At 41.0% G+C, this 22,437-nt stretch overlaps 1 protein-coding gene across 1 annotated transcript; it reads left to right on the top strand.

Moving 5' to 3' along the window:
- Positions 1–15,673: 15,673 nt before the first annotated feature.
- LOC307055587 (olfactory receptor OR51C1-like) lies at positions 15,674–16,633 on the top strand (the record flags this gene model as incomplete). The annotated part of the gene is given in 2 exon segments (XM_079707805.1): positions 15,674–15,796; positions 15,800–16,633. Coding segments are annotated over 2 exon segments (957 nt in total).
- Between the last annotated feature and the right edge of the window lie 5,804 nt (positions 16,634–22,437).

Here is a 22,437-nt window from a genome sequence, read left to right as displayed (position 1 = left end):
TCCCCTGCTTCTGAGGCTGCTGGGAGAGATTTCCCTTTCTCTTCTTTACTCTCACAGCTCCCGGGTCTCAGCTTTGGATTTGGCCCCGCCTCTGCGTGTAGATCGCCGGAGGGCGTCTGTTCTTCGCTCAGACAGGAAGGGGTTAAAGGAGCAGCCACTGATTCGGGGGCTCTGGCTCACTCAGGCCGGATGGAGGGAGGGGTACGGAGTGCGGGGTGAGCCTGCGGTGGCAGAGGCCGGCGTGACGTTGCACCAGCCCGAGGTGCGCCGTGTGCTCTCCCGGGGAAGCCGTCCCTGGATCCCAGGACCCCGGTAGTGGTGGCCTGCACAGTCTCCCTGGAAAGGGGGCGTGGACAGTGACCTGCGCTCGCACACAGGCCTCTTGGCGGCGGCAGCAGTAGCCCCAGCGTCCCTCGCCCGTCTCTGGGGTCCGCGCCTTTAGCTGCGGCTCCCGCCCGTCTCTGGAGCTCCTTTAAGCAGCGCTCTTAATCCCCTCTCCTTGCGCACCAGGAAACAAAGAGGGAAGAAAAAGTCTCTTGCCTCTTTGGCAGGTCCATACTTTTTCCCCCGGACTCCCTCCCGGCCAGCCGTGGTGCACTAACCCCTTCAGGCTGTGTTCATGCCGCCAGTCCTCTCCCTGCGCTCCGACCGAAGCCCGAGCCTCAGCTCCCAGCCCCGCCCGCCCCGGCGGGCGAGCAGACAAGCCTCTTGGGCTGGTGAGTGCTGGTCGGCACCGATCCTCTGTGCGGGAATCTCTCCGCTTTGCCCTCCGCACCCCTGTTGCTGCACTCTCCTCTGCTACTCCGAAGCTTTCCCCCTCCGCCACCTGCAGTCACCGCCCGCGAAGGGGCTTCCTAGTGTGTGGAAACCTTTCCTCCTTCACAGCTCCTTCCCACTGGTGCAGGTCCTGTGCCTATTCTTTTGTCTCTGTTTATTCTTTTTTCTTTTGCCCTACCCAGGTACGTGGGGAGTTTCTTGCCTTTTGGGAGGTCTGAGGTCTTCTGCAAGCGTTCAGTAGGTGTTCTGTAGGAGTTGTTCCACGGGTAGATGAATTTCTGGTGTATCTGTGGGGAGGAAGGTGATCTCCGCGTCTTACTCTTCTGCCATCTTCCTCAACTCTCTCTCCCACTAGCTATCTATTTTACATTTGGTAGTGTATATATGTCCATGCCACTCTCTCACTTCATCCCAGCTTACCCTTCCCCTGCCCCATGCCCTCAAGCACATATATACAATGGAATATTACTCAGACATAAAAAGAAACGAAATTGAGTTATTTGTAGTGAGGTGGGTGGACCTAGAGACTGTCATACAGAGTGAAGTAAGTGAGAAAGAGAAAAATAAATACCATATGCTAACACATATATATGGAATCTAAAAAAAAATAATAGTACACTTTAAATGGGGGAATTTATGGTGTGTGTCTTCTATCTCCAAACTGTTCTTATAAAAAATCCTTCAATAGAAGGGCTCAGGACAAAAAATTACATCAGCTTATAAAGCACACAGCCACAGAAAGCAATTGCATAATGGAAGATACAAAAATACTGTATGAGGCAAAATAAGTCCTCTGGGAACTTCTGTACCCTGGAGACACAGTGAATGACACCACTGCCAGTAATTGGCCTCTCAGATCTGTGACTGTCTCCAACCAGGCAGGCAAGAAGTCTCCGCATAAGCTTGGCCCTCCCCTGGATTGAAAGCCTCCTCAGCATTCTGGGTCAGCCTGAGAGGGACAGAAAAATTGCTGCACAGGTCCTGTAAGTAAAATTGTTTTGTTCAATGAAAAAGCTCAACTCTAGACAAGCCAAACTTTCTTACCCACAGAGAAGAGTTTCCTCACCCTGTGCAGAACTAGATTAGATAATGGGATGATGGGCTGAGGCAGATGGTAGAATTTGTAGAATTATTTATTCTTGGGGAATCTATAGAGAAGGGGCATTTTGTTCTGCCAGGTGTGGGTGGGATACCCTGTTGCTCATTAGTCAAATGACTTAATCAGTTGCTAATATATTTATCCTGGTCAGTGGTTTGGTGCTCAAGAAATCCAAAGAGGTCTTCAGGGGCTGAAAACCTCATTTATAAGCCCAGTGATTCTTATTAAAAATGGAAAAATACCAATTTGAACATCTACTGCATGCTAGGTACTGTACTAGACACAGTGCCCATTTTATCTCATAGATAAGGAAACTGAATCAAAGAAAGTTTACATTACTTGTAGGTTTCAGTGCATGAGCATTGGAATTAAAAAGAAATAGGAGCATGAGCATTGGAATTAAAAAGAAATAGGTCTAGAATCCCAGCTCTACTATTCACTAGTTGTATTGATCCTGTATGTGTTTCATAACTTCTCTGAACTCAGTTTCTTTAACAGAAAAGTGATTTAATAATACTTGCCACATGGTGTTGTAGTAAGAATGAAAAGATAAAATGTTTATAGGGTTCTTGGCAAAGTAACATTCACAGAACAAGTTACTAAATGGTAACTGTTGTTATAATATTTTTTGTTATTGCTGCCATACAAGATCTCAAAACTAGTTGGTATTTGAGCAAGGATCTAAACCCAGATCAGTCACACAATAGCCATGCCATTGGCAATGACTTGGACAATACTGATAATGCCATATGGTCTAATTCAGCAGTTAAAGACATAGCCACAAGCTACAGCTCATGGCAGTGCAATGAAAGAAGAGCATCATTCTGATCTAAGTGGACAGGAAAATTAGTGGAGAGACTATAGCTTATTTCTCACAAGAGAAAATGAAGGTTGTGCAGCGATTGGAGAGGATGAATGGGGATGATGTGCAGGGATTGAACAGATTCGATTGTGATGACTGCAAAAAAGAGTAACTTGGAGGAACTTTTGTGTTTCCTCCTAATAATATCCATTAGTCCTCCTTTATTTGTTGATATGAACAGTTCTGTGTTCTCAATTTAAGACAATTGCAATGAAATACAGCTTCAAGGTCCCACTACCAACCAGACTGGTATTACTTAGCCTTCATATATAGACCTGCTGAGGCTCCAGTTTTTGACATTTCCGAAGTAGAATCAATACAAATTTAATGACGATTTGTATGTTGAGGATGAGAGAGAGAGGGAGAAGAGTGTGTGGTGTGTGTGCATGAGGGAGACAATTCTAAGCCGATGATTTGCTAGAATTTGATGTCATTTACTGATAAATGAAGCATTGAGAGAGAGCCAGGTTTGGAATGGGACAGGGAGTGAGGTCTTTGTGGCTCTTACTGAGGTTGAGGTGTCTGAGGATGTATGAGTAGAGATACCCCTCAGGTATAGATAAGATAGTTTATTCACATTTTATTCACAGGCACTAAGCAGTGAGCTTTGATTTGTCCTCCAAACTTCTGCCAGTTCTTTTTCTAAATCATCAATTTGATCTCCTCACTCTAGTTCCATGATTCATTACTGTCTTCAAGTTTAAGCCTAGAAATCTTGCCACAGCTTCAAAGATTCTATTAACTTTTGAAATACAGAACTCAGGAGAGGCCATAATTAGATTTAAGGTTTGCAAGTCATCTGGATATAAGTGCTATTTAAAGCCATGGGAATAACTACTATATCCCAAGGAGAATATATGGAGAGCAAGAAAGAAAAGGAACTCCTTGGAAGAAAAACAGACTCCTAAAGAACAGCAAAATTACAAGACAGAGAACCAAGATATCATTTGATAAATGGGGGGGGGGGGGGAATCTCACAGAATCACTACCATCGAAGCTAATAAAGGAGAAAGTTTCAAAGTGGAAGTAGTCAACACTGAGACAATTTGAGATAAAGGAGAGGAAAACAAATGTGAAAATAAACCTTTGCACTTGGTATTTAGAAAGTCATTGGTGACATCAGTTGGAGAAATTTCTGAGTCATTAGGGAAAGAATCCAGATTGTTACTGAAGGTGAAGAAATAATAAACAAAAGCAGACTGTCTTTCAAAGAACAATTTTGTTATTATAAAAGATATGGCAGGAACTTGAGAGAGAAACAGGGTTTATGTCTTATTTCTCTCACTAGCAAAGCACAGTGGCCAATTATGAAAGATGTTCAATATGCCTTGGTTGCACTGAATGTGTTGACAACATTGATATAAATGTGTGGGAAGCTTTCATTAATAGATTGGGGTAACACTCGAGTATTGTAGACTGCAGAAAAGGAGTCAATGGTACTAAATAAGATGCTAACAAAGGAAAGGAATTTTGTTGGTGTTAAATTAGAAGAGATGAAGAATGATTTATTTACTTATTCATAAAATATTTGGAAATGCCTGGCTTTTGATGCTCTGAAACTAAAATCCAAGTCCCTTATCCTTTCCATGGAATTCAAGATTTCAATGTCCTTCTCCCCACTAGCCTTCTCTTGCTTCATTTCCCACAGCACCCAGCTTCACATTTAAGGCTCAGCATATTGATTCTCTTGTAGTCAGCCAACAAACTGTATTGTGTCATTATTACATTCAGCTTCTGCTCCCTTGTTATGTATGTCAAGAATACCTCTTTCCTGCTTTCCATCCTTGTGAATTCACACCCACCCATCAAAACTTCACACAGTTAAAATTCATCTACTCTGTTAAGATTTCTTGGAACTGATTCCTCTTGACACACAGCCAAACACATTCATGCATACACGGACTCAGATTCTGTCACTCCACACTAATTTCTGTCTTATCTAAAGCACCTTACCCTTGCGCACTCTACAACTAGCGACATTTCTTCGTCTCTGATTCCTCTGATACACACCTTGCCGAATATAGTGCCTGGCATGTAGTAGGTGTTCAAAATTGGTAATTTTTTATTTTCAGAGGAGTCCCTGGACTCATTAAAGATAAGGTTTTCAGGGCTTCCCTGGTGGCGCAGTGGTTGAGAGTCCGCCTGCCGATGCAGGGGACGTGGGTTCGTGCCCCGGTCCGGAAAGATCCCACATGCCATGGAGCAGCTAGGCCCGTGAGCCATGGCTGCTGAGCCTGCGTGTCCAGAGCCTGTGCTCCGCAACGGGAGAGCTCACAACAGTGAGAGGCCCGCGTACGGCAAAAAAAAAAAAAAGAATAAATATAAGGTTTTCAGCCTTATAAAGATGAGGTCCTGACAACCTCTCTGGTTTCATCAGGCACCAAACCACTGTTATTTTACTTGCTTTGTACCCTTAGTGCTGACACAAATACACACTGAGCTCCCAGTTTGATGTTGGAATGAATGAAGTGTTTACGACGGATGATCAAGTGCTTAGGTGGGGTGATTGGCTATGAAAGGAATAAGGAAACCTCTGTGTCTGAGCCCAGCATGGATGATGAGAGGGTGCAGGGATTTATGGTTGTAGACCAATGAAAAAGAAGGAATTCAAGGGAGTTCTCTTCTGCCAGGCTCCGCACAGATCAGTTCAACCTGCACTGTGAAAGGGAAGGGAAAAAATGATAAGAAGAATGAAAATGAGCAGTGAATAAATTGAATTATTGAAATAATGTAAGGGGAACCATGAAGATGTTAGGGTGAAAGAGAAATTGTTCAGATAGCAATTTATTTTTTTAAACTGATCTCTTATAAAATTTCCTAGAACTCAATGACAAAAAGTACAACTCAATCATTGCATATCACCGTGAAAATCGCTGTGATAGGCAGAATTAACTGACAGAGGCCTTCTGCACTCTCATAATCATTTTTATTATTCATCATAATACACTGGATATTGGAATTATTTATAAACAGCAACATTCATTCTCCCTTACTTGATTATAAACTCTTTAAGAGGGGTTTTGTTTGTATTATATCTTAGCTTCTAACACAGCACTGTGCACAGAGTAGGTGCTCAGAAAATGTCTCTGAGAGTGTAAGGCAAGAGCAGAGGAAGAGATATTACAAGTTCATTCTGGCTCAACATTTTCACATATGCCACTCTAAAAGCCTTGGAATACTTCATCTTGACATACACAAAAATAGAAATCTTTCAAGCACTGATTTTCTTGGAAAGCCTTCTCCAAATACCCCAAACCTTTTGTACACAGAATTGAAGTGATCCCTTTTTCATGATTACTCTGCTTCCCAGTAACCCCAGGAAGTAGTTAACTTGAAAAAACTGAATCCCAGGTTCTGTGAATTAATAATAAATAAACAGGTCAAAGGCTTGTGGAAAATGAGAGGTGAACCCATTCTTTTAAATTATTATAAGTATCATTCATTTTATAGGTTTTTAGTTTATCTTTCTGATCAAGACATACTTTTTTTAATTTTTGAATTTATTTTTTTATACAGCAGGTTCTTATTAGTCATCCATTTTATACACATCAGTGTATCCATGTCAATCCCAATCGCCCAATTGATCACACCACCATCCCCACCCCCCCTGCTGCTTTCCCCCCTTGGTGTCCATACGTTTGTTCTCTACATCTGTGTTTCAATTTCTGCCCTGCAAACCGGTTCATCTGTACCATTTTTCTAGGTTCCACATACATGTGTTAATATACAATATTTGTTTTTCTCTTTCTGACTTGCTTCACTCTGTATGACAGTCTCTAGATCCATCCACATCTCTAAAAATGACCCAATTTCGTTCCTTTTTATGGCTGAGTAATATTCCATTGTATATATGGACCACATCTTCTTTATCCATTCGTCTGTCAATGGGCATTTAGGTTGCTTCCACGACCTGGCTATTGTAAATAGTGCTGCAATGAACATTGGGGTGCATGTGTCTTTTTTTTTTTTTTTTTTTTCTTTTTTTTTTTATTTTTTTTTTATTTTTTTTATTTTTTTTTATTTTTATTTTTTGCTTTATCACAAATTTAATCAGTTATATGTATACATATGTTCCCATATCCCCTCCCTTTTGCGTCTCCCTCCCACCCTCCCTATCCCACCCCTCCAGGCGGTCACAAAGCACCGAGCTGATCTCCCTGTGCTATGCGGCTGCTTCCCACTAGCTATCTACCTTACGTTTGGTAGTGTATATATGTCCATGCCGCTCTTTCACTTTGTCACAGCTTACCCTTCCCCCTCCCCATATCCTCAAGTCCATTCTCTAGTAGGTCTGTGTCTTTATTCCTGTCTTACCCCTATGTTCTTCATGACCTTTTTTTTTTCTTAAATTCCATATATATGTGTCAGCATACAGTATTTGTCTTTCTCTTTCTGACTTACTTCACTCTGTATGACAGACTCTAGGTCCATCCACCTCATTACAAATAGTTCAATTTCATTTCTTTTTATGGCTGAGTAATATTCCATTGTATGTATGTGCCACATCTTCTTTACCCATTCATCCGATGATGGACACTTAGGTTGTTTCCATCTCCGGGCTATTGTAAATAGGGCTGCTATGAACATTTTGGTACATGTCTCTTTTTGAATTATGGTTTTCTCAGGGTATATGCCCAGTAGTGGGATTGCAGGGTCATATGGTAGTTCTATTTGTAGTTTTTTAAGGAACCTCCATACCGTTCTCCATAGTGGCTGTACCAATTCACATTCCCACCAACAGTGCAAGAGTGTTCCCTTTTTTCCACACCCTCTCCAGCATTTATTGTTTCTAGATTTTTTGATGATGGCCATTCTGACTGGTGTGAGATGATATCTCATTGTAGTTTTGATTTGCATTTCTCTAATTAGTAAAGATGTTGAGCATCCTTTCATGTGTTTGTTGGCAGTCTGTATATCTTCTGTGGAGAAATGTCTATTTAGGTCTTCTGCCCATTTTTGGATTGGGTTGTTTGTTTTTTTGTTATTGAGCTGCATGAGCTGCTTATAAATTTTGGAGATTAATCCTTTGTCAGTTGCTTCATTTGCAAATATTTTCTCCCATTCTGAGGGTTGTCTTTTGGTCTTGTTTATGGTTTCCTTTGCTGTGCAAAAGCTTTTAAGTTTCATTAGGTCCCATGTGTTTATTTTTGTCTTTATTTCCATTTCTCTAGGAGGTGGGTCAAAAAGGATCTTGCTGTGATTTATGTCATAGAGTGTTCTGCCTATGTTGTCCTCTAAGAGTTTGATAGTGTCTGGCCTTACATTTAGGTCTTTAATCCATTTTGAGCTTATTTTTGTGTATGGTGTTAGGGAGTGATCTAATCTCATACTTTTACATGTCCCTGTCCAGTTTTCCCAACACCACTTATTGAAGAGACTGTCCTTTCTCCACTGTACATTCCTGCCTCCTTTATCAAAGATAAGGTGACCATATGTCCGTGGGTTTATCTCTGGGCTTTCTATCCTGTTCCATTGATCTATCTTTCTGTTTCTGTGCCAGTACCATACTGTCTTGATTACTGCAGCTTTGTAGTATAGTCTGAAGTCAGGGAGCCTGATTCCTCCAGCTCCATTTTTCGTTCTCAAGATTGCTTTGGCTATTCGGGGTCTTTTGTGTTTCCATACAAATTGTGAAATTTTTTGTTCTAGTTCTGTGAAAAATGCCAGTGGTATTTTGATAGGGATTGCATTGAATCTGTAGATTGCTTTGGGTAGTAGAGTCATTTTCACAATGTTGATTCTTCCAATCCAAGAACATGGTACATCTCTCCATCTATTTGTATCATCTTTAATTTCTTTCATCAGTGTCTTATAATTTTCTGCATACAGGTCTTTTGTCTCCTTAGGTAGGTTTATTCCTAGATATTTTATTCTTTTTGTTGCAATGGTAAATGGGAGTGTTTCCTTGATTTCACTTTCAGATTTTTCATCATTAGTATATAGGAATGCCAGAGATTTCTGTGCATTAATTTTGTATCCTGCAACTTTACCAAATTCATTGATTAGCTCTAGTAGTTTTCTGGTAGCATCTTTAGGATTCTCTATGTATAGTATCATGTCATCTGCAAACAGTGACAGCTTTACTTCTTCTTTTCCAATTTGGATTCCTTTTATTTGCTTTTCTTCTCTGATTGCTGTGGCTAAAACTTCCAAAACTATGTTGAATAAGAGTGGTGAGAGTGGGCAACCTTGTCTTGTTCCTGATCTTAGTGGAAATGGTTTCAGTTTTTCACCATTGAGGACGATGCTGGCTGTGGGTTTGTCATATATGGCCTTTATTATGTTGAGGAAAGTTCCCTCTATGCCTACTTTCTGCAGGGTTTTTATCATGAATGGGTGTTGAATTTTGTCGAAAGCTTTCTCTGCATCTATTGAGATGATCATATGGTTTTTCTCCTTCAATTTGTTAATATGGTGTATCACGTTGATTGATTTGCGTATATTGAAGAATCCTTGCATTCCTGGGATAAACCCCACTTGATCATGGTGTATGATCCTTTTAATGTGCTGTTGGATTCTGTTTGCTAGTATTTTGTTGAGGATTTTTGCATCTATGTTCATCAGTGATATTGGCCTGTAGTTTTCTTTCTTTGTGACATCCTTGTCTGGTTTTGGTATCAAGGTGATGGTGGCCTCGTAGAATGAGTTTGGGAGTGTTCCTCCCTCTGCTATATTTTGGAAGAGTTTGAGAAGGATAGGCGTTAGCTCTTCTCTAAATGCTTGATAGAATTCGCCTGTGAAGCCATCTGGTCCTGGGCTTTTGTTTGTTGGAAGATTTTTTATCACAGTTTCAATTTCAGTGCTTGTGATTGGTCTGTTCATATGTTCTATTTCTTCCTGATTCAGTCTTGGCAGGTTGTGCATTTCTAAGAATTTGTCCATTTCTTCCAGGTTGTCCATTTTATTGGCATAGAGTTGCTTATAGTAATCTCTCACGATCTTTTGTATTTCTGCAGTGTCAGTTGTTACTTCTCCTTTTTCATTTCTAATTCTATTGATTTGAGTCTTCTCCCTTTTTTTCTTGATGAGTCTGGCTAATGGTTTATCAATTTTGTTTATCTTCTCAAAGAACCAGCTTTTAGTTTTATTGATCTTTGCTATTGTTTCCTTCATTTCTTTTTCATTTATTTCTGATCTGATTTTTATGATTTCTTTCCTTCTGCTAACTTTGGGATGTTTTTGTTCTTCTTTCTCTAATTGCTTTAGGTGCAAGGTTAGGTTGTTTAGTCGAGATATTTCCTGTTTCTTAAGGTGGGATTGTATTGCTATAAACTTCCCTCTTAGAACTGCTTTTGCTGCATCCCATAGGTTTTGGGTCGTCGTGTCTCCATTGTCATTTGTTTCTAGGTATTTTTTTATTTCCTCTTTGATTTCTTCAGTGATCACTTCGTTATTAAGTAATGTATTGTTTAGCCTCCATGTGTTTGTATTTTTTATAGCTCTTTTCCTGTAATTGATATCTAGTCTCATAGCATTGTGGTCGGAAAAGATACTTGATACAATTTCAATTTTCTTAAATTTACCAAGGCTTGATTTGTGACCCAAGATATGATCTATCCTGGAGAATGTTCCATGAGCACTTGAGAAAAATGTGTATTCTGTTGTTTTTGGATGGAATGTCCTATAAATATCAATTAAGTCCATCTTGTTTAATGTATCATTTAAAGCTTGTGTTTCCTTATTTATTTTCATTTTGGATGATCTGTCCATTGGTGAAAGTGGGGTGTTAAAGTCCCCTACTATGATTGTGTTACTGTCGATTTCTCCTTTTATGGCTGTTAGTGTTTGCCTTATGTATTGAGGTGCTCCTATGTTGGGTGCATAAATATTTACAATTGTTATATCTTCTTCTTGGATCGATCCCTTGATCATTATGTAGTGTCCTTCTTTGTCTCTTCTAGTAGTCTTTATTTTAAAGTCTATTTTGTCTGATATGAGAATTGCTACTCCAGCTTTCTTTTGGTTTCCATTTGCATGGAATATCTTTTTCCATCCCCTTACTTTCAGTCTGTATGTGTCTCTAGGTCTGAAGTGGGTCTCTTGTAGACAGCATATATATGGGTCTTGTTTTTGTATCCATTCAGCCAATCTGTGTCTTTTGGTGGGAGCGTTTAGTCCATTTACATTTAAGGTAATTATCGATATGTATGTTCCTATTCCCATTTTCTTAATTGTTTTGGGTTCGTTATTGTAGGTCTTTTCCTTCTGTTGTGTTTCTTGCCTAGAGAAGTTCCTTTAGCATTTGTTGTAAAGCTGGTTTGGTGGTGCTGAACTCTCTCAGCTTTTGCTTGTCTGTAAACGTTTTAATTTCTCCATCAAATCTGAATGAGATCCTTGCTGGGTAGAGTAATCTTGGTTGCAGGTTTCTCTCCTTCATCACTTTAATTATGTCCTGCCACTCCCTTCTGGCTTGTAGAGTTTCTGCTGAGAGATCAGCTGTTATCCTGATGGGGATTCCCTTGTGTGTTATTTGTTGTTTTTGCCTTGCTGCTTTTAATATGATTTCTTTGTGTTTAATTTTTGACAGTTTGATTAATATGTGTCTTGGCGTATTTCTCCTTGGATTTATTCTGTATGGGACTCTCTGTGCTTCTTGGACTTGATTAACTATTTCCTTTCCCATATTAGGGAAGTTTTCAACTATAATCTCTTCAAATATTTTCTCAGTCCCTTTCTTTTTCTCTTCTTCTTCTGGAACCCCTATAATTCGAATGTTGGTGCGTTTAATGTTGTCCCAGAGGTCTCTGATATTGTCCTCTCTTCTTTTCATTCTTTTCTCTTTATTTTGCTCTGCATTAGTTATTTCCACTATTTTATCTTCCACCTCACTTATCCGTTCTTCTGCCTCAGTTATTCTGCTATTGATCCCATCTAGAGTATTTTTCATTTCATTTATTGTGTTTTTAATCGATGCTTGATTCATCTTTAGTTCTACTAGGTCCTTGTTAACTGTTTCTTGCATTTTGTCTATTCTATTTCCAAGATTTTGGATCATCTTTACTATCATTATTCTGAATTCTTTTTCAGATAGACTGCCTATTACCTCTTCATTTGTTAGGTCTGGTGGGTTTTTATCTTGCTCCTTCTCCTGCTGTGTGTTTTTCTGTCTTCTCATTTTGCTTATGTTACTGTGTTTGGGGTCTCCTTTTTGCCGGCTGCAGGTTCGTAGTTCCTGTTGTTTTTGGTGTCTGTCCCCAGTGGCTAAGGTTGGTTTAGTGGGTTGTGTAGGTTTCCTGGTCGAGGGGACTAGTGCCTGTGTTCTGGTGGATGAGGCTGGATCTTGTCTTTCTGGTGGGCAGGTCCACGTCTGGTGGTGTGTTTTGGGGTGTCTGCAGACTTTTTATGATTTTAGGCCACCTCTCTGCTAATGGGTGGCGTTGTGTTCCTGTCTTGCTAGTTGTTTGGCATAGGGTGTCCAGCACTGTAGCTTGCTGGTCGTTGAGTGAAGCTGGGTGCTGGTGTTGAGATGGAGATCTCTGGAAGATTTTCGCCGTTTGATATTATGTGGAGCTGGGAGGTCTCTTGTGGACCAGTGTCCTGAAGTTGGCTCTCCCACCTCAGAGGCACAGTACTGACTCCTGGCTCCTCAATTTGGGATGATTTGTTGTCTATTCATGTATTCCACAGATGCAGGGTACATCAAGTTGATTGTGGAGCTTTAATCCGCTGCTTCTGAGGCTGCTGGGAGAGGTTTCCCTTTCTCTTCTTTGTTCTCACAGCTCCCGGGTCTCAGCTTTGGATTTGGCCCCGCCTCTGCGTGTAGGTCGCCGGAGGGCGTCTGTTCTTCGCTCAGACAGGAAAGGGTTAAAGGAGCAGCCTCTTCGGGAACTCTGGCTCACTCAGGCCGGGCGGGAGGGAGGGGCACGGAGTGCGGGGCGAGCCTGCAGCGGCAGAGGTCGGCGTGACGTTGCACCAGCCCGAGGCGCGCCGTGCGTTCTCCCAGGGAAGCCGCCCCTGGATCCCGGGACCCCGGCAGTGGCGGGCTGCTCAGGCTCCCGGAAGGGCGGTGTGGACAGTGACCTGCGCTCGCACACGGGCTTCTTGGCGGCAGCAGCAGCAGCCCCAGCGTCCCACGCCCGTCACTGGGCTCCGCGCTTTCAGTCGCGACTCGCGCCCGTCTGTGGAGCCCCTTTAAGCAGCGCTCTTAATCCCCTCTCCTCGCGCAGCAGGAAACCAAGAGGGAAGAACAAGTCTCTTGCCTCTTCGGCAGCTCCAGAGTTTTCCCGGACTCCCTCCCGGCTAGCTGTGGCACATTAGCCCCCTTCAGGCTGAGTTCTCGCCGCCAGCCCCAGTCCCCTCCCTGCGCTCTGACCGAAGCCCGAGCCTCAGCTTCCAGCGCCGCCCGCCCCGGCGGGCGAGCAGACAAGCCTCTCGGGCTGGTGAGTGCCGCTCGGCACCGATCCTCTGTGCGGGAATCTCTCCGCTTTGCCCTACCCAGGTATGTGGGGAGTTTCTTGCCTTTTGGGAGGTCTGGGGTCTTCTGCCAGCGTTCAGTAGGTGTTCTGTAGGAGTTGTTCCACGTGTAGCTGTATTTCTGGTGTATCCGTGAGGAGGAAGGTGATCTCCGCGTCTTACTCTTCCGCCATCTTACCCGGAAGTCCCCCGCATGTGTCTTTTTGAATTATGGTTTTCTCTGGGTATATGCCCAGTAGTGGGATCACTGGATCATATGGTAATACTATTTTTAATTTTTTAAGGAACCTCCATAATGTTCTCCATAGTGCCTGTATCAATTTACATTCCCACCAAGAGTGCAAGAGGGTTCCCTTTTCTCCACACCCTCTCCAGCATTTGTTGTTTGTAGATTTTCTGATGATGCCCATTCTAACTTGTGTGAGGTGATACCTCATTGTAGTTTTGATTTGCATTTTTCTAATAATTAGTGATATTGAGCAGCTTTTCATGTGCTTCTTGGCCATCTGTATGTCTTCTTTGGAGACATGTCTATTTAGGTCTTCTGCCCATTTTTGGATGGGGTAGTTTGTTTTTTTAATATTGAGCTGCATGAGCTATTTATATATTTTGGAGATTAATCCTTTGTCCGTTGATTCACTTGCAAATATTTTCTCCCATCCTGAGGGTTGTCTTTCCGTCTTGTTTATGGTTTCCTTTGCTGTAAAAGCTTTGAAGTTTCATTAGGTCCCATTTGTTTATTTTTGTTTTTATTTCCATTACTCTAGGAGGTGGATCAAAAAAAATCTTGCTGTGATTTATGTCAAAGAGTGTTCTTCCTATGTTTTCCTATAAAAAAAAAGAATGAATGAAATTAGAACACTCCTTAACACCATACACAAAAATAAAGTCAAAATGGATTAGAGACCTAAATGTAAGACCGGACACTATAAAGACATACTTTTTAAAAGTAAAAGCTATGAAAATGTTTCTCAGAGATCAATCTATTTATGAAAAGTACTAATAGAACTTGTTAATCTTTCAAATTTTCAGAGTTAATTGTGAAATGCATGCCAGTTGGGCAAGACCATATCTATTTTGTTTCTATACGTTTGTCAAATTCATGACACTCAATAAACAATCATTGGAAGTAGTGTCCAAAAAAATTCCCCTTTTAAATAAATGTTCCCTTTTTTGTTAACTCTCATTTCCATTATGAGGTTTCATAATACATTTGACAGTAATTTGATTGGTTCTCTGAGGACACTCTCATTATTCTAAACTGGAAACTCTAAAGTCATATTTCACTGATTTGGTCAACTCATGTAACTTAACACTTTTTTTTCTCTAATTTTCCATTAATTTGAATTTAAAATTTCTCATTGTTAAAACTAAGAGATTTATTTAGGGAGTTCTTGAGGTCGCACTTTGGGTGAACTTGTGAGGTCTGGAAACACTTAGGTTCCCCTGAGGAACCTTAACATTGGCTACAAGTTCATTCTTGTAAGTACAAGTTCATTCAGACTCAACACTTTCACATACGCCATTCTAAAAGCCTTGGAATAATCTAATAAACTAATCTCTGTTTCCCCCAAGACCCCTTCTTCCAACTCATACAGACCCATTTACCCAGTCTGCAATTCTCTACTCAATGAAAAAAGAAATATAATGTTTGCAACACAGTTTTATATTCCCCTCCAAAGCAAAACAATAACATTCTATTAGGTGTCACCTGGGAAGTATGTCTTAACAAAATGGAGAAAATCTGTTCTTTGCTAGTGGAGAAAAGCTAGTCTTCAAGCAGACTGAAGAAAGAAATATATTTGAACACGGCAGCACATTATAACAAGTGGGGGCAGAGGCCTCTGTAGGTGATAGGTATGAGTTCTAACTCTACATCTCTCTCAAATGCAATTCCAGATGCTGTACTGCAAGAGTCACTTGAAAGGTTAGATACTGTAGGCACCTGCTCATGACTGCACTGATGCCTAAGCCATTTATTATCACTTCATATGTGTTGCATTATAAGTATCTCTTTCTCAATATTTTCTGGCTTCCTAAATTGTCTGTAAGCTTCACTGCTTTCTGTTCTCATGGCCAATGTAATATTGCTGCTCCAAAACCCCAATCTATTTTTCTCTGATGCCAACTATACAGAAAAACATTCCAAAGAAGATGGAATATGATTGGCCAATCTTGGGTAAAGCGTCTTTTCTTAGTCCAGTCAACTTTGGCTGGAGGAAAAGATCACATAGTATAAACCTAGCTACCAGCAAAGGGCCCAAGGGGAGAAAAATCATGGGCTGGGGAAAATATAAAAAAAAAAAAAAAAAAAAAAAAAGAGTACCTACTACAACAGTTGAAATCTTACAAGTATTTTATCAATTTAAATGAGCCATTCATACTTACATAGTATATAAACATTCATCTGTGGTTAGTTTTTGGTTGAATAAAATTATTTGTAATTGGATTAATTTTTTAAATGTAGGGTTTTTTTGGTTATTCCAGAATTTCATCTTGGAATTCCGTACTTTTAATCCAGCATGTCAAACTTCCAGAATATCACATCCTCTTCTGTTATTTTCCTGCTAACTGGTGGTCCTGGGCTGGAAGCCTTCCACACCTGGATCTCCATTCCCTTCTGTTTTCTCTATGTAACAGCTCTCTGAGGAAACAGTCTGATTCTATTTGCCATTGTTACTCAGCCCAGCCTTCATGAGCCCATGTATTATTTCCTCTCCATGTTGTCCACCACTGACCTTGGCTTGTCCGTATACACTCTGGTCACCATGTTGGGTATATTCTGGTTCAATGCCAGGGAGATCAGCTTTACTGCCTGCTTGTCACAGATGTTCTTTGTTAAACTCTTCACTGTCATGGAATTGTCAGTGCTGTTGGCCATGGCTTTTGATCGTTTTGTCGCCATCTCTAATCCCATCAGGTATGCCACCATTTTAACTGACTCCAGAATAATTCAAATTGGAGTGGCAATTGTCATCAGGGGGACACTAACACTGACACCAATGGTAGCAATTCTTATGAGACTGTCCTTCTGCCGCAGCCACGTGCTCCACTACTCTTACTGCTTCCACCCTCATGTGATGAAGCTCTCATGCACAGACACCAGGATCAACAATGCAGTTGGGCTGACTGCCATGACCTCTACTGTTGGTGTGGACTCAATTCTCATCCCCCTTTCTTATGTTTTGATCATTAAGACTACCCTCAGCATCACATCCCCAGAAGAGAAGAAGAAAGCCTTCAGCACCTGGATCTCCCATATTGGGGCTATTGCTATTTTCTATATTCCATTGATCAGCCTCTCCTTTGTTCACAGATTTGGGAAACAAGCCCCAGCCTATGTACATACTATGATTGCTAACACCTACCTGCTGATCCCCCCGGTCATGAACCCCATCATCTATAGTGTGAAGACCAAACAGATACGCAGAGCTGTGATAAAAATTCTCCACTCCAAAGCACATAGAATCATAGAATTCTAGAGACAGTCTGTGTCAGGTCATATTATCAATAGAAAAGTAAATCTGGTGTTTGTTGAAGCTAAGTATGCAAATATTTAAAATCAAAGATGAAATATATTTAGAAAATCAGCTTGACTGACCTCTGTATTTTACAAAGGAGGAGACAATAGACATAAGAATGGGAGGAATGAATGAACACCCTGTCTAGAATTTCTCCTCTGATCACTGCTTGTTCTAAAGAGTTTATCCTGCTTATGCTTGTTTATCCTGCCAGTAGACTTTCTCTTTTTACTTTAAACATTCACGGCAGTTAGAAAGACACAGTATGAAAAAGTGACTCCTTTTTGAGAAATAGGTAGTATTTTCTAAGTGTAATAATAATTGTAACTAACATTTATTATTTCCTTTGACCAGTCATAATTCTGTTTTTTACATATATTAAGACATTTGTATATTCAAAACAACATTATAAGGTAGTTACTTTTACTATCAATGGGAAAGTTGAAGCACAAAAATGTTAAGTAACTTACTTAAACAGCTAGTAAGTGACAAAACCATATTTCACATCCACATGCAAACTGACTCCAGGGTCCCCCCACTCTTAACTTTAATGCTGTATTGCTGTATATAATATAAACTATATATGTATTTATATATCTAGACTATATTTATATATAATATAAACATTTATGTATATAATATAAACAATATAATATACATTTATACATGAATTAATTAACTTGTACTGGGGGACATAATTTAGTCAAACAAACAAAAAACAAAACTCTGTTCTCTAGAAAATTTCAACCAATTTTTGGAAGAAAAGCCCAAAACAAAATCTTCAAACCTCACAAATGTATTTCTACCTGATGTTCTTTCCAAACTAAGCATATTCTAAAATTTCTTTCTGCCCCAGCAGAAACTGAAAAGTGACTAGAATTGCAAAGGAATTACAACTTGTGTTATTTACTTAGAAGTGTTTTAACTTGCAGCATATTTTTATGTAATGGCTTAATCCAGCAAGTTAATTATTTTTTCCAAGCTGGGTATATCCAATAATTCTAGAAATTTAAAAGTACATATTTCAATAATACATTGGTGTCACTCAATAATGGTGGGCCCTATAGCTGGTATCAGATCCGGCAAGGAAGTAGAGGTAGTCATTCATATCTATAGGGAATTTATAAAGTGACTACAGTACCGACTACTTAATAATTAGGATGATGTCAAAATCCTCAGCATATTTGACAATAATATTTTTAGTCTCAATTATTGCTAGTCTTTATCTTCCTGATCTTTGTATGTTGGAATGTCTCAAGACTTTGTTCTCAGACCTGTCTTATTCTTTGTTATATTCTCATTTTTGGTCATCTCATTCTAGCATCATGCCTTTAAATACCATCTATATGCTGGCAAATCCCAAATCAATATCTACAGTCCAGACTCATATCTAATTGCCTATGCATCACTATCTTCACTTGAACATCTAACAATCATCTTAGACTCATCATGTCCAAAACCATATCCTAATATTCACATCAAGGAAAAAAATTCTCAACCACAGTCTTCCATAACTCAGAAACTCTGCCTTTCAAGTTGCTGTGATAGAACACTTGGAGTTATTTCTGACACCTGTCTGTCTCTCCCATTCCACATCCAACCTTTTAGCAAATGCTGACAACTCTTTCTTCCATGTATTCCAGATGTTGCTATCTGGAGTACAACTACTTTCTACTACCTCAACTGCTACCCCCATGATCCAAGCCATCATCATCTTGAACTTGAAACATTATAGTCTCCTGGTGGATCTTCCTTTAATCCACTTTTGCTTTACAGTACAGTAAAAGAAATTAAAAGTACAGTAAAGTACAGTAAAGTAAAATAATCCCCACCATAGTTAGATGGATTATTTTAATACACAAGACAAATCATGTCACTTCCTCTGCACAGCATGTTCCAGAAGCCCCCTGCCTTACCCAGGGAACATTCACAGTCATTATAATATCTTGTAAGGATTTCTGTGTTCTGGCTCCTTTCCATAATCTCAACTTCATCTCCAACTACTCTCCCCTTTATTTACTTTACTACACCCACACTAGCCACCAAATATTCCCTTAAACTCACCAAGCATGCTTCATCTTCAGACTTTGCACTTGCAGTTCTCCTTACTTGGGATGTTCTTCCTCCAGATGCCCCTGTGGCTTACTGTCTCTTATCACACAGGCTCTGCTCATGTGTCCCCTTACTACAGGGCCCTTTATATTATAAAAAATAATAATGACAACACCTCTCCCTCAATTCCTGCCTGATTTACTCTCTCTTCCTTACCTACCTTGTTTTAATTTCTAGCACTTTCACCCTCTCACCAACATATTACATACCTGTTTATTTCTTGTCTAGTTTCCCCATTACAAGGTAAGTTCTTTGAGAATAAGAACTCTTTGTTTCATTTATGCTGTCTTCCAGACCCTAAAACAAGGCCTGCCAGATAGAAAAATCATAATATCTCTGGATGGCGTGGCTCCATTTACCTCTCAAGGTTCATTGCTTCCTCTCTATGATCCAGGCACAACAAACAACTTGCATTTCCTTAGCCCTGATTGCTCTATCTCACTTTCAAGTCTTTGTACAAGCTGTCACCTCCACCTACAGCACCCTCACTCTCTCCCTTCTCCTGACTTAGAATAGAAGTGACTTTCCTTCAGAGATGTTTTCATGACTTCTCAAGTCTGTCTGGTGTCCTTTTGAGGTGCTCCTACAACACCTTCCTCATGACATCCCTTTTTAGACTCTACTGTAACCATTCTCCCCACAGCAGACTCTGCCCACTTTTCAAGACCAGGGACCATGTCTTAGTCACCACTGGACATAAGTAAAAAAGTGCAGATGATGTGGACTTACAGACTGGATTTTTGCTTGTTTTTTTCCACACATGACGTAAGATGGGTCATGGAGAAAGGGACGAGAGAAAGAGAAAGAGGGGCTTGGGCTAAAGTAGAAGGATGGGGTACCCAGAGTCCTAAACATGGGAAGGAGATGGAACTTCAGTCTTAAGAACTGGACAGTCAAGATGTCCTCACTACTTCTACTGAGGTTTCTCCTCCAGCACACCTGCCATGCACTAACGTGTGAAAAGCCCCACTGTCCAACAATCCTAGAAACTTGTAAGTTTCCATTCCTAGGAAGTGAGTGTGTAATCTGGATACTTGGGGAATGGGTGTTGCAGAGTAAATGTCATCTGTGACCCAAGTGAACAAGCTCACCATGAATTGGAGACTTCCCTAAAAGCCAGAACAGTGATGGAAACATGGCCACTGTTGCAGTTACTTGAACCCAGAGTCCAAGTGAAAATCCTGTAAGTTCTATAAGGCCCTATATTATCCAATTCCCCATTACCTCTCCGATTCTATCTGCCTACTATTCTTGCCCTGGTTCCTTCTGCTCAGGAACACTGGCCTACCAGATACATTCCCTTCTCAGGAACTTTACTTGCACTTTCTGTTCCTTCTTCCTAGAATGGTCTTCATCAAATATCTCCATAAATATATTTCTCACTCCCTCAGGCTTCTGAAATGTTTTCATTATGTGTGGCCTTCTGCACATAATGTTGTGCAGGAGCTTCATTTAAAATTTCAACTACCCCCTTGATATTTATCTGCTCCCTTCTTCCCTTTATTTTTCTCCATAAGACTACCTAACATCCTATTTCACTTTTTATATCAACTCCATTTATTGTCTGTCCCCTTAACCAGAATACTGCATGAGGGTGGGGATTTGTGTGTGTGGAGTCTATTTTTCTTATTACATTATAGGCCCCTGATAAATATTTGTTGAATGTGAATGAATAAAGAGTCAGAGTACCTGGTTCTTAGACCAATATTATAATTCATTAACTATGTGATCTAAGCAAAGAGGCTTTATGTCATGTATTCTTTATCTGTGACCCAGGTGCAATGAAAAGTGGCTTCCCTACCTCAAGGTCTGTGTCATCAACTGAAAGAAAAGCTGGGAAAAGAAAAGCTCAAGGGGTGCACAACCTTATTTTGAATTATGGGACTACATTTTTGTGTACCCATCTTGGTAAAAAGGCTGTGAAATCCTAGAGCCCAAGGACCTAACTATATACCCACGTTGTGTCTAGAAAAGTAGCTGATGAGGAAAAGCACTAACCACTGTGGCTTACTGGAGTTTGAGTTACTTGAAGGAGCAGAAATAGATTGTCTAGAGCCCTATATGTGTAAGTGCAGGAGTCATGGCAGAGGCGGTAGGCCCCTGGTGATCGCCCTCCCACCCACCAGACTGAAACAGTGGAAAGCCTGTGGGAGTGACACACAAGTGGCCATGGAGATATTGTCCCCTGTCTGGGCCCTCAGTCTATATTCCCCTATCCTGTCCCCATGGGCTTCATGGGCAGAGTTATAAATAAACCTGTGCTTGAAAGGAAAAGTCAGATTCAGCTGCATCTCAACAGGATTGTACCATATTCAAGTGAGTGCATCCTCACTGGGGTCAAGCAGACCAAGGTCCCTGCCATCCTGAGGGACCTTGAAGACCCCACAAACTGTCTCATGGCAGTTTTGGGAAGGGGAAGGGGAAGCCCTTGCATCTCACACATACCTTCATGGGCCAAGATGAAATGTTCCAGAGCATTAGCTGACATCCAGAAAAGCAAGTGAGTGTAAATACAACAACCACATTCAGACCCAAATTGAAGCTGAAATTGGGTCTGGCCAGGGGTCACTTTAGGCAGAAAGCCAGAGCACATAAGAGGGAAACGTGAGGTCTTCTGGGATAGGTAACTGGGGAGATGTGATGATGGCCCCAAGTCTTAGGCTGTTACCAGCAAAGCAGAAAAGGGGCCCTGCGGAGAGAAGAGTCAGGGAGGTATCTGACTCTGAGACAAGCAGTGACCCTTCTGTCTGCCAGTGCTGATGCAGTAGCATCAGAGGCCCTGAGAAAGGGGAATGTGTTACTGTGCTCCCCTTGCTACCCTCCGTGCCTGTAAACATCTGCATCTGAAAAAGGCTTTTCATTCTCTGACAGCAACTGAGTGGGCCAAATCTGGGATCTAATATTTGCCAAGGAAGGTAGCTGTAATATCTTGGCACATGCTCTGAGAATGGAGAAGAACAAAGAGTAAACAAAGGTGTGGATTTTCTGACCTTTGACCCTTAGATCTGTTCTTCCTTGCTTATCCAAGATGAGGATAATCCAATTTAAAATTTTAGTTTTCATTTTATCATATTATATTCTAAGACCCATGTTTTCCAAACTCTCTCCACTAAGGCCAAATAGAAGGGCATGTCCCAGTAGCAGAAAGGACCCAGGTTAGGAGTGAAGAAGAGTCCTGGGGGGGTGAACAGGTTAACCTGAATACCACTGATGAAGACACCTGCAGAGTTTATTCTCAAGATTCAGAAACTCTTCTTGAAGCTAAGTCCTTAGCTCCTTAGAGACAATTAGCTCTAAATGCCAGGGCACCTAGGGAGCCTATCAGGGAAACAGTTTGAGGATAGGTCAGAGAACAGGGTGAAGCAGAGCAACACTGGGCTTCCTAAAAAAGAAATGTCTCGCCTAACATGAATGGTCAGCAGAGGTTCCAAGAAAGATAAAGCTCTAGGAGTATTAGGACTCAATCAAGTTCTCTTTGTGGCAGTGAGAGTGGCCTTAGAGGTAGCTTTTAAGGGTAGAGGAACCCATCAGCCAGGAACAGAGAGAAGAGCCTTCACAGAGACCATGCCTGGCAGCTAGGATCCTGCCAGCACTTCCATCTCCCAGGAAGTCATTGGAGGGAGCTACTGCCTTTCATTTGATGACCCCAGATA

The sequence above is a fragment of the Hyperoodon ampullatus genome (assembly GCF_949752795.1).
Source record: "Hyperoodon ampullatus genome assembly, chromosome: 7".
Lineage (NCBI taxonomy): Eukaryota > Metazoa > Chordata > Mammalia > Artiodactyla > Ziphiidae > Hyperoodon > Hyperoodon ampullatus.
This window is presented reverse-complemented; position numbering and strand designations above follow the sequence as displayed.